Genomic DNA, 12464 nt, shown 5'->3' with positions numbered 1-12464 from the left:
GCAGGAACCAGCCTCAGACCCCAGCCTTGGAGACCCCCTTTCTTTCACTAGCACAATGTTTCTGTAGTAAGGGAGATGAGTGGGCTGGGAACCCTTGGCTCTGGTATCAGCCTGTCCTGGGGCCGCTTCCCCACACCCTTGGGGCAGTGGGGAGAGGGCCTGCAACAGACCCCTCAAGCTCCAGGCAGAAGCAGGTGCAAAAACAAACGTCTTTCTATTCTGGGTCTGGGCTGGGGCTCAGCCCTTGGACCTCCTTGCTAGGTGATGAATCCCAACTGCAGAAAGTCCTGGTGCTGAAAAATCACTTCCGAAAGTGGGCAGGGGTAAGTGCAACCCACGGATGGGGCTGGGACAGGGAGAGGGGACTCCTGGAGTCTGTCCTCCCTATGGCCCCGCAGCGCCGAGCATGGGGCAGGTGGGGGCAGGCGGAGGCAGGCAGGAGGCCCTGGCAGTCGTTCCTCGACAGGAGGGCAGCAGTGGGTGGGTGGGGTAGGCATATTTAGGCCCCCATGGTCAGTCTGGCCTCAGACTTCAAAGGGCTAGAAGAGGTATTTGCGGCAGGATTCAGTCCCACACTTGCATTCAATACGGACCCGCTTCTTGGGGGAGCCGGGGAGCCCGGCCAGGCCAAAGTTGGAGTCCATGCGGGTGCTCTCCATGTCCACGGGGTCCACTGTGGAGTCATAGCCGGGGGTGGGGGGGTACTTGTTAGATAGAAGGCCTAGCTGAAGTCCCACTGCCCTTTTTACCACGGGACCCAGGGATCTTAGGGGCTGGGAGCAGGTCTGAGATCTGAGTCAGGAAGGGGTCATGGGGTTGGTGGTTTCAGGCAAGGGCCAGGGCTTAGCACTAGACGGGTGTTCAGGTATTAGGAAGATGGCCAGGGATTGGGGGTTCTTGGGGGGTGGTCAGGGAGCTGTCAGGGGCAACCAAGAGGGTTGTGTCAGGCAGGGGTCAGGAATGGAGGGTCACCTGGGCATCCAGAGGGGCATCTGAACTCTCCTGCCAAAGATCCCCCCTCGAGTGTCTCAGAGGTGGCTAGTTGGTCAAGAAGGGGACTGGTTGGAGGCCACAAGGGTGTCCAGAGGCTTAGAATGAGGAAGGCCAAAGCGGGTTAGGAGCGGGGAGGGTTGGGGGACTGGGGAAATTCAGACAAGATTGGAGTCAGGAGGAGTGTCATAACTCTTGAGCCCAACATCCTCCCCCGGGAGCCCTGGGAGAAGGAGGTATGAGTGTCTCAGAATTGGGGTCCAGTGGCTGGGAATGAAGGGACCCCCAAAGGGTAGGCAGGGGTCCAGGAGTCCAGATATGAGACTGGGAGTAAGAGCATCTTAAAGCTCCTTGGGGAGGGGTCCTTGTACCCCACATCATCATGTGTCCCTGCCCGCGGTCCCCTGCCACCCCCACCTTGCATGTTGTAATCGAAGGTAAGCTCCTCGCCTGCCCGGATGGTTCTTGTGGCAAAGAAAGCGATGCGGGGCAGCCGCTCATCAAGGTTGTCTATGAAGACGTTGTACACCTGGAGGTTGGGGTCACACTGGGCAAAAAAGAACAGTGGGAGGGTGAGGAGGGGCCCAGCCTGCTCCTCCCGACCCCCCGCCCGCCTGCGGGGTACCCACACTGTGGTTGACAAAATGGGAGATGTTGCCGTAATAGGCGGCGTCCACGGTGTACACATCCTCCACGTAGTCCAGGTCGAAGAGGTAGGTGGCGCCCTGGCGGTCGTAGATCTGGCCCCGCCGCTCTGCCTCCTCTGAGGTAATGATCTGAGGAGAAGGCCATGGGGGAGGGGAGGTTGGCCAAGAAGGTTCAGGAAAGCCAGCACAGCTCCCAGCCCCCTAGCGTGGCCCCTCTGGAGGAGAACAAGGAAGCAAGGAGGCACCCGCACCCTGCAGCTGGCTCAGCGGGGCTGGGCGGTGTGGACACGTGCGAGGCAGTGACGCACAGGGTGTGTCAGCCCTTCTCAGGCCTCTGGAGGGCACAGGGAGTCTCAACGGTAGGCGGAGGGCGGCCACAAGGTCCAGGAGTGACAGACAGAGGTCCCCATAGTGAGAGGCCCATAGTAGGATATAGTGAGGGGACCCAGATCAAGGGCGAGGAAGAAAAAGACCCAGTGCTCAACAGAAGAGGGGTGGGGAGAGTGGGGGTGAGAGAGGCTGACTGATCCAGGGCGAGAGAGCCTGAGGCGCTGCAGGACCCAGCACTAGAGAACTGAGCCAGTGCAGGGTGGGGCGGACAGCAAAAGGAACACAGAGAGTAAGCTGAAGAGAGAGGCCTGGGAAAAGGGAGACGGAATGAATGAGAAAGGGACTCAGAAGAGAGAGCTAGAGGCAGAGTTAGAAACAGACAGAATCTTAATGCAAAAGATCCAGGTCCAGAAAAAAGGCCCAAGACCCCAAGGAGTCTGAGATCACAAAAAAGAGACCAAGGCCAAAAACTCAGAGACGGAAGAGGAGAGAAAGGGGACCAGAGCACAGAGCAGAGCACCTCGCTCAGCCCTGACACCACGCACTGCCAACAAGTGGTATTTAAGACAGCAGTAGGCATTTCCTCCTCCCCAGGTGGGTCCCCATCTGTCCCAGTAACTGGACCATTATCCTAGCCCAGTGTGTCCTTGCCTCCCAAGTGCTGGTGATGGATTCCTCACCCCAGCCCCTGCCACACCCCATCCCTCCTCTCCATCCCTCACGTCCCCTCTTCTGGGCCCGTGCCTCTGGGTGAGGTCCCACGGTAGCCAAGATTGCCCTCTCCTCAGCCTGGGTGCCCCTAGACCAGGGCCGGCCTCGTTCTCCACTCCCGGGTTTCTGCCCGGCCCTCAGACACAAGTGCCAGCACAGTACACAGCAGACACACAGCAGATGCCTGTTATTTGTATCCTGCTTTCTAGCTTGGAGACCTGACCTCTGTCCAGCAGTGGTCCTACAGGCAACTCGGGCACTCTCTTCTCGCCACACCCCTTATTCCTTCCTTCTCCCTTCATCAGAGACCCACTGCCCACCACCACCCTCCTGCCACACTGGGCATAAGCCCAAGACCCACCCGGGCCTCCTTCCTTGCTCATCCTCATGCCAGCCAGTGACCTCGCTCTTCCTACTTCTGGTCTTGACCAGCCTCCGTTTTCTCTAGCCTCCTCCCTGCCTCCTCCACCATCACCTCCAGCCTCTGCTCCGTGCTGAATGCCGATCAACAACCCCCTTAGAAGACCAAGGCCTATCCCTCAGGCCACGCTGCTCACTGCCCCATACTCCAGCTCCGTTCCTTGGGGAACCTGGCTCCCCCATACCCCCCATTTTTGTTTGTTTGTTCACTCATTCATTCAGTGGATTTTCATGAGGCCTACCCTGTGCCTGGTCCCAGTACTCAGGGGTTACAGTTGGGTTGGGGAGACACAGGAACCAGGCTTGGTCCTGGCCCTCAGGGGTCAATTTGGTGGGGAAGTCACAGGGACCAGGCCCGGTCTGGCCCTCGTGGGTCACAATCTGGTAACACAGATGGACTCAGACACCCACAGTGCTTAGAGTTTGAGAGGCAGTGGAAAAGAGATACACCATCTAAAGCAAACTGCAGATCACACGAGGGCTTTGACCAGACTGAAAAGTGGGGACTCTCCTGAGGGACAAAACAGGAGCCACAGAAGCATTTTGAGGAAGAGTACGTCAAGGTCAGTTTCCCTCCACCTCCCAGAGAACACATAGTCTTCCTTGTGACATCAGCTCCCAAAGATGTCACTTCTCTGTGCAGCCTTCCTGAAGCTCCCAATCCCTACCCACCGCTGCCTTCAGAAGCCTGGGATCAAAGGACAGCCTCTCCTGGGCTCATGAGCATACTGGGTGGTGTCTGGGCCAGCTTTTCCCTTTGGGCCCCTCCCCAACCAGAGGGAACGCCCACCTCCTCCCCAGTCTCCACCTTCCTGCCTGTTCTGCCCCTACCTGCTCCCCCAGTCTCCCCAGGAGTGAGTCACACCGCAAACCCTGCAGGGCACAAACGGTTCCTTCTCTCTGTCTTTTTTTTTTTTTTTTTTTTTTTTGCCGTACGCGGGCCTCTCACTGTTGTGGCCTCTCCCATTGCGCAGCACAGGCTCCGGATGCGCAGGCTCAGCGGCCATGGCTCACGGGCCCAGCCGCTCTGCGGCATGCGGGATCTTCCCGGACCGGGACACGAACCCGTGTCCCCTGCATAGGCAGGCGGACTCTCAACCACTGCGCCACCAGGGAAGCCCCTCTCTGTCTTCTTTTCACTCCCACTCTTTAAGGGGTGGTCCACCCTGAAACCTTGAGAACAAATCAGTCCATTTCCCTGCTCCCCAGCAATTCTCTGGAGTGACTGGGGAACACAGATGGGCTAGAATCTGGCAGCCGGGAAAGGGTTCTGATGGGAACGGGAACCAGAAGACTCAGAGTCCAGTTGCTGCTCCGCCCCAGTCCCGGATATGGGATCCTGAATGTTCTCTCCCTGCCCCTGTTTCCTCAGCCAAACCCCCCTCCCAAATCCAAAAAACAACACTCCACCAGGTTTGGCAGCACACCAATTTTAAACATTCGGGCCTCTTTTACCCACTTTACTAGCTTGGTGACTCTGAGCACTTTACTATACCTCTCTGGGCCTCAGTTTTCTCATCTGTCGAATGGAGATGACAATGACAATCATCCCAGCCTGATAGGGGCTGTTGTCAAAATCCAACAACAACAACAAAAAAAATCCAACAAAATCAGAGACGTGAGAGGGATCTCTGTTTGTTTTTGTGTTAGGAGTGGTTACGAGTACCGTAGCCAGTCAAAATCTAACAGGCTCCCTGATTTTGTGCGCCCTTTCCCAAGAAAGGAAAAACTGCTGCTAATTAAATGATGATATGCCATCATTTAATTAAACTAAAGGGAGACTCACTTTCATTTCAGAGTTGTTAAAATATGAAGAAAGTGCGTGTTTCAGAATTGATAAAACAGGCTATGTTCTCTGCTGGGTAAGGGTGGGGATGTTCTGACAGAACGTGGAAGGGCAGCTCCCGTGGAGGGACTGTCACTGCAGAGGTGGAGAGTGAACGGGGGTCCAGATTGGAGGACAGTGTGGTGAACGGGTCGGGGATATGCCCTTGATTACATAACACCCGGTAGGACAGCACCACAGGGTCCCCAGAAACCGCCATGTTTACAGCTAGAGGAGTAAGGACACTAAGGAAGAATGGTGGGAAAAGTATTGGGCCCAGGGTACCTTGGGGTGCCAGTGAGATGAAGACCCTTCCTCCTCCTTGCCTGTCAGGATTCTCCTATGCTGTTGACTGCTCCTCCAAAGACTGTCGGTGCAGTGAAGCTAGGGATACCCCCTGCTCTGGACTTCCTCTAGGACTGTTGACTCCTGCGGGTGTGGACACCTCATCCCCTGCACTGCTAACATAGCTCTGGGGCGTGACATCTCTTCCACACTGTCACTGTCCCTCTAAGGTCTGGACATCTCCACCAGAGTGTCAGGGCGCTGAGGGTGTGGACACTTCCTCCAGGCTGTCAGAGTCTCTTAGGTGTAGACCTGAGCTCCTTCAGACTGTCACTATCCCTCTGGAGTGAGGACACTTCATTTTCCTGAGTGTCAGGGCAGTGTGGGTGTGGACATTTCTTAAGTCAGACCGCCAGGGTCTTCTGGAGAGCCTGCTCTCTTCCTCAGGTTGCTCTGGGACGTGGACACCTCTTCCTACAGATTGTCAGGACCCCCCTTCTCTAGACTGTCAGGAACCCTCTGGGCTGTGGTCACCACCTCCTTCCTCTAGACAGTCAGGTCCTTCAACATGTGGACATTTCCTCCACTGGACCACCGGGATTATCTGGGGTGTGGACATCTCCTTGTCCAGACTGTCAGGGTCCTCTGCAGTGTGGACTGCTCTGCTTCTAGACGGTCTCTGCCCCGCCCCCAGCCCCGGGGGCTATGACCCTCTCTACTTTACAGTTCCTCAGAGCAGGAGCCTCTCCTCTTCATCAGTGTTATCACTACAGTGTAGACATCCTCAGGTGTGCATCCCTTAGGCCAATTCTGTCACTTCCCAGCCATGTCATACCCCTAAGAGACCCACAGAAATACGGAGGTGTTTGGGGTTGTCATCGTGACAAGGCACACACGTGGATTTAAATGGTCATGGTCCAGGGACGTTAAATGTCCCCCAATGCATGAGACGGTCCTACGTAACAAAGAACTGCCCCACTCCAAATGCCCACCACGTCCCATCTTAGAAGATGACACTTGCTGTTGCAGATATTTGCTAGTTATTCACCCAAATCCCTTTTTGTTTTCCACTTGGGCATATGGCTGAATCACACTTCACAGCTGCTTTGCACTGAGGTAAGGCCAGTGACTCGGTTCCAGCCAGTAGGTGCGGGCAGACATGATGTGCACCACGTCTGGGCCTGGCCCCTTAAAAATCTCCTCTTCTGCACCCCCCGAGCCTACTTGTCAGGCAATGCTGAGGATCAGAGGCGACTCTAAGGCATGGCAAAGGCACAAGAGGGAAAGAACCTAGGTGGCCACGCCGTCGTGTGGAAGGATACGACCCAAATGCCCACACTGGAGGAGCAAACGGACTTATAGCGTGCAAAGCCATTAAGATGTGGGGCTCGTCTGGTCCAGCGGCCAGCCTGCTGGACACAGCCCGCCTTTCCCCAGTGTCCTGTGTGGCTAAAGGAGGAGGTAGCCAACCTCCCCAAGGCATGTCTATGTCCTACTCCAGACTGTGTTCCTTTTGTGCAGATTAGTAAAAGGTGCTCCTTCCGGGTAGGCACTGCTTGGTGATAAGCTGGACCCTCGTGAAATGAGAAGAGGAAGTGCCTTTTCAGGTGATGCAATCCTGTGCAGACCACACGGCCTGTTAAAAGGAACGCTGCCTGGATTTCAGTTCCCGCTTTCCTCTTTGCTAGGTACCCTTATGAAGTCAACCCAGTCTGGAGGTATTTCAACGTGCCTTTACCAGCTTGGAATACTCGCCCCTGCCAGGATGTCCCTCTCACACTCAGGTTAACCCCCTCAACACCTTTCCCACAGGGAAAGCAGGGAAGCTGCAGGCACACAGTGGGGAGAGCTGGGTGCGCACGGTGGGAACACACGTGGGGAGAGCTGCACACAGCCCCGTCTCCCTACCTCTCCCACGTACTCCATGACGAAGCTGTTCTTGCGGATCTTCTCCAGCGTGCGGACACCCCAGCCACGTCCATCATCCGTGCGGAAGATGCAGAGGTCATAGCGGATGCCCTTCTGTACCACACGGTTGGGGCAGTCATAGCCACAGCGGCAGCGGGAGTTGCACTCGTAGATGGGCAGCCCGGCTCGCAGGCGCACCTGGCCCTGGTCATTGTAGGCAAACTTGTGCAGCGACGCCCCAGGGCAACAGCCTCCAGCAGGTGCCCACAAACAGTCTTGGCACTCGCAGCCCACGGCCACCTGGTTGAGGGTGATGCCCTCACCGACACGGTACTCGTTGATGTACACGAAGGCCCGTGGGGGGCCGTCCAGGTCCACCTCGTTCTCCACAGTGATGCGTCCCAGGTGGCTGCGCTTGGCGTTGAGCTCCTGCTCCCAGCGCCGGAGCGCCCGCCTCTGCTTGGCCTTCTGCACCAGGTAGTTGGCCAGGCTTGGGTCCAGGTGCCGGGGTGGCTTTGACCGGTGGTGCCGCCGGAGCAGCTCCCTTTCCAAGTCCTTGTGAAACTGCTTGAGAATGCGTACACACTTGAGATTCTGCCGTGGCTCCCAGGTGCTCTCTGAGTCTGGGTACCCACGCCATTTTACCAGGTAATACTCCTGTTCCTGGGGGGTGGGGTGGGGAGGGATGGGGTCACTGTAAGTGACAGACGAGACCCTTGGGCCAGCCCTCATGGGACTTCCATCCCAACGCCTGTGGACAACACCCAAACTGTTCCCCCCGTTTCCTGGAATGACTCTGTGCACTCTAGAACACGGGCTCTAGAGTGAGGCTCACTGGGTTCAAATCCCTCACTCCCGCTTACTGTCTAAATCCCAACTTTTAATCTCCCAAACATATTCCCTCCTGCTAGCTGTTCAGCCCAGCTCTCGAAGTCATCCTTGACTCCTTTTTCTCACACTCCCCACATCCACTCTCAGGAAATCCTGTCAGCCCCGCCTTCAAGCTACATCCAGAATCCTACACCTCACACCTCTGTCACCGTCACCACCATCATCGCTTGCCTGGAGTGCAGCAGCAGCCTCCTCACCTGTCCCCCGACTTCCACCCTTGCCCCTACAGTCTGTTCTCCACGCAGCAGCCAGAGGGATCTTTTCTTGCTGAGTGGCAGCTATAGGACAGAGTTTAACTACACAGATTCTACAACTAGACAAATCCTGAATCTGCCGCTCCCTAGCAGTGTAAACTTAGGCAGTTATTTAACCTTGCTGGGCCTGTTTCTTCATCTGTAAATAAGAAAAAAAAGCTGACATTTTTCTAGCATTCGTTATGTAGCAGGTACCGTTCTAAGCAACTTACATGTATTATTAACTAATCTAACCCTCACAACTCTATATGCGGTACATACTACTAATTATACCCATTTTATAGATGAGGAAAATTACGTACAGAGAATTTGGGTAAGTATCCCGGGGTTACAGAACCAGTATCTGAACCCAAGCATGCTGGCTCCAGGCTGCTCTCTTAACTATCCTGCCATTACCTCCTCTGGCAACAATAACAGTTCCCATTTTACAATGTTGTTGGCGGGATTAAATGAGTTTTTGATGAGTTAATGAGTTTCTGAAAGGAAGTGCCTGGCATGCAAAGTGCTCAAAACCATTAACTGTCATTATCTCCACTCCTGGGCTCAACATCTCAATCTCTGCAATTTGGTTTGTATTCCTGGGGAGGTGGGAGGAGAGATTTATTCTGGCTCCTGCCCCTCTCGGAAAGCCACTTAATTTTCCCACCTGTAAAATGGAGATGATAAGAGGGCCTACTAATCCTATTTTTTTAAGATCAGAGGAGAAAATTACTTTTGGAAACAGATGTGGGTAATTGGGGGTAAGGGGGCAGGTGACTTCCTTGAGTCACCCCTGCCCCGGCCATGGTCACCCCAGACTCACGCGGATCTTTTTGTAATCGCACAGGTACTCGACTTCAAAGTCATAGAGATTCCTCTTGGAGATGCCAAGGGCAGGGCAGGAGAGTTTGGCCAGCCGGCACAGGTCCTGTAGCTGATTCCAAGAAGACTTGCAACACACACTGCAGCCTAGAACAAAGGGGGCCAGAAGGAACTATTGCTGGGCACCCTGGCAAGGCCAGGGGTCAAAGAGGACCCCAAATCCTCCCTGGGACTTCCAAAGGACTACCTCAGAGTCAGTGAAATTTAATCCACAGGCCTTCCTAATGCTAAGGCCCTTCTACAACAAAAATGTGCCACTCCCATCTACCCCAATGTTCACTGTCCAAGGCTTTCCCTGGAGCAGCAGACTTCCAAGTGGGATCTGCTGCATGGATTGTCCTAAAGGAATCTATTCCCAGAGCTTCCAGCTCCCTCTATACCATTCCTTAAACTGCCTGCAAACCTGCCTGGAGTTCAAGACCTAACCATCCTTCTCCCCGCTTTGCAAGAGAAAGAGAACAACCCCCTCCATCTCAGTAGGGTGCATTTCCCCAAGGGGTGTGGGTAGGGATAGGATTAAAACCTCCAGGGCACCAAACAAAGGCGTAACTAGAAAGACTGGTCCATAATCCTTTATCTGAAGCTCCTGGGGCCAGATGTTTTGGAATCCAAATTTCTTTTTTAGATTTTACAAGTGCAGTTCTAGGTACATCCCATACATTCCCTAACAACCCCTAGTGTGGTCAGGGCATCAAGCCATAATCAAATACATTAATAGTTCTGTAGCAAAAGTCTGAATTTTCACAAAAATAGGAGAAATAAAGCTGCAAGATAGTGGCACTGAACAGTCCCTCCATATAGCCTAGTTTTACCACTGAATGATACCAAATTTAAGTTTTCAGGGCTTTTTGGATTTCAGAATTATGAATAAGAGATTGTGGAGTGGTATCAGATTACAGGACGCTTCCCCAAATGGTTAGTGTAGGTGCCTTAAACCCACAAGGTATATTTTTTCACGCTGCATTTTGATTTTCTCTGTCTCATCCACATTTCTGTGAAGGGTAAAGCTGGCCCAAAGGGATGTGCTCTGAATTCAAGAACACACAGAACAATATAGGCTAGTGACAGCAATTATTTTAAATATACCTGGAATGTTTTGGGGGGCTACCAAAAGTTTTCAGGACACACAGACTTTTTTATTTTTAAAAAGGCTTCTTTCGGTTCAAGGCATATTCTTAATTACTGTGCTTTAGAAGCCATTTTATCAAGTCATTTTACAAAACCCTTATTCCAAATATAGTCAGTCCTCAACCTATTTCATCTTTTAAAAATGTTTAATATTTTCTACCTTCCATTACAAAAACCAAACATTTAAACTCATGATGAAATACTCTAGATGTCAACCTACAAATGTACAAGAGCTTTGCAAAATTATTACGTGTGCATTTTCCCCCCCTCCACTTAGGCAGGCCTAGTGGAGACTCGGCCTGTACCCACGCCTTCCTTTCCCTGTGATGCCTCTCCCTTTCAAACCCTTAACTTGCTTTTGAAGCCCCGCTAACGTGGTCCCAACTCACGTCAGCTGCTGTCTCCGCACTGACCACAGATGGACTCTCCTACCCTCAAAGCTCCCCCTCACACCTGTGGAACCCATCCTCCCCGCAGCTTCCCTCACCCAGAGGGGCCCACCTTCCCCAACACACTGAGTCACCCCTCCTTCCCCGCGCATGGGGGAGTCCAGCTCTCCCATTAGGGAAGCCCCCTTCCCCTCTTCCTGGGTGAGCCCTCTCTGCCGCAAACCCTTCCCCCACCACGCTGTGAGGAAATACCCTCCCCCAGAAGAGTCCCCCGTCCCCTAACTCTGAAAAGGAGGTCCGTCCCCTTCCCTCCCCTCCCCTTCCGGCGTCTCGCGTGGACACCAGGAGGGTAACGGTCACCGGCGGCCAATTTTCCCGCGCGCGGGCGCGGCCTCCCAGACAAACCCCCGCGCGTGCGCGCGCCGTCCGGTCGCGACCTGCGGCGCGCGCGCCCCTCCCGTGTCCCCACTTAGCCCCGTGCCCGCCGCGTTCCGAGGCACGCGCCCCCTCCCCTCAGCCCCGCCCAGCCCCGCGCGCCAGGCCCGCGCGCCCCGAGCTCCAGCCTTTCGGCGCCGAGCTTCCGGCTCCTGACCCCGTGGCCTCGGACGCCGGGGCCCCGAGCCAGCGACGCCACCCCTCCAGCCCACCCGGCCCGGCCAGCGGGCCCCCGTCGCTGCCGCCACTGCTTCACCTTTTAAATTTTCCGCCATCTTTCCCCACGGCTAACTACATTCGGGCCTAACCGGCCTCGCGAGAAGAGAGCTCGCGCGGGCGTGGCCGAGAACGCGCAGCCTATTGGCCGCACCGCGCCGCGAGCAGCGTCCGCGCGGACCAACCGGCGAGCCGTGACCGGACCCCTCCCCGCCACCCGGCTCGGTCCAGAAGGCGGGTGCTCGCCGGCGCTTTCCCAGAGTGCGTCTGGGAGGCGGCGGCGGCGGCAGCTGAGGTTGCCGGAGGCCCTGCCCGTAAGCCGGTCTGTCTGTCACGCTGTCAGCCAATCACGTTGTCAGCCAGCTGCACGGGGGGATTCTCCGTCCTGTCAGACCCCCAATTACCGCCGTCAGTCCGTCACCACATTTTAACCCCAAGCAGGCCGTGACTCCCCGGGTGGATTACCTCCACATACAGCTTGCTCAGTCACCCGACTCAAATCAGACAATCACCACGACCACTGTCTCATCAGACCTCTGCCCCCCATTCACGCTGTCAGTCTGTCAATAGCAGCATCCATTCGTGCCCTCGGGCCAGCTGCGAGGCCCTCAAGGCAGACACACGGCACTGACAACAGCTACGCTGCTCGCTGCTCGTCAGCCAGCCTGTCATTCCCTTAGACTGTCCCTTCATCGCACCGATAGTCGGTCCAGCAACCGGGCTCTCTATCTACCCTGGCTATGGGAGTAGCTCCGAATCCCCTAGGGAGAATCATCTCACCACTGCCCAGGAAGCCACAGCAACCAGCCGGGTCCTCGGGCTGGCTGTGATTATGTCAGGACAGGCTGTCATTGTCAGCATCTAATGTAGCCCTGGCAGTCGCACTCTCCACTGCCAGTTGGTCACTCTGTAATTCCCTCAGGTTCCTCCTCATTCACACCATGATCAGGCACTTTATTCCCTCAGAGCACGTAGTCGCAGCAGCTAAAGCCTCCAGGCCACCTGTCAGTCGTCAACAATCTGTCATTTCTCAGGCAAGGCATGCCCCCCATTGGTCGATCAGTCAGCAACCTCTGACCCCGGGGCCCTCTTGGGGCGGCTGTGATTCTATCCATGGACAGCCATGGGGTCAGGCAGCTATACTGATCTTTCAGTGGGTCAGCTGGTCTGTGAC

General features: G+C 55.3%; 1 protein-coding gene across 1 annotated transcript; it reads right to left on the bottom strand.

Moving 5' to 3' along the window:
- Positions 1-539: 539 nt before the first annotated feature.
- Positions 540-11354, bottom strand: SUV39H1 (SUV39H1 histone lysine methyltransferase; the record flags this gene model as incomplete). The annotated part of the gene is made up of 6 exons (XM_079727067.1): positions 11331-11354; positions 9064-9209; positions 7117-7779; positions 1620-1766; positions 1408-1537; positions 540-673 (listed from the first exon to the last, which is right to left on the bottom strand). The coding sequence occupies exons 1-6, from the start codon at positions 11347-11349 to the stop codon at positions 540-542; spliced, it is 1239 nt and encodes a 412-aa protein (XP_079583193.1). The 5' UTR covers positions 11350-11354.
- Between the last annotated feature and the right edge of the window lie 1110 nt (positions 11355-12464).

This window comes from Hyperoodon ampullatus (genome assembly GCF_949752795.1).
Source record: "Hyperoodon ampullatus genome assembly, chromosome: X".
In the NCBI taxonomy this organism is placed as follows: Eukaryota; Metazoa; Chordata; class Mammalia; order Artiodactyla; family Ziphiidae; genus Hyperoodon; species Hyperoodon ampullatus.
This window is presented reverse-complemented; position numbering and strand designations above follow the sequence as displayed.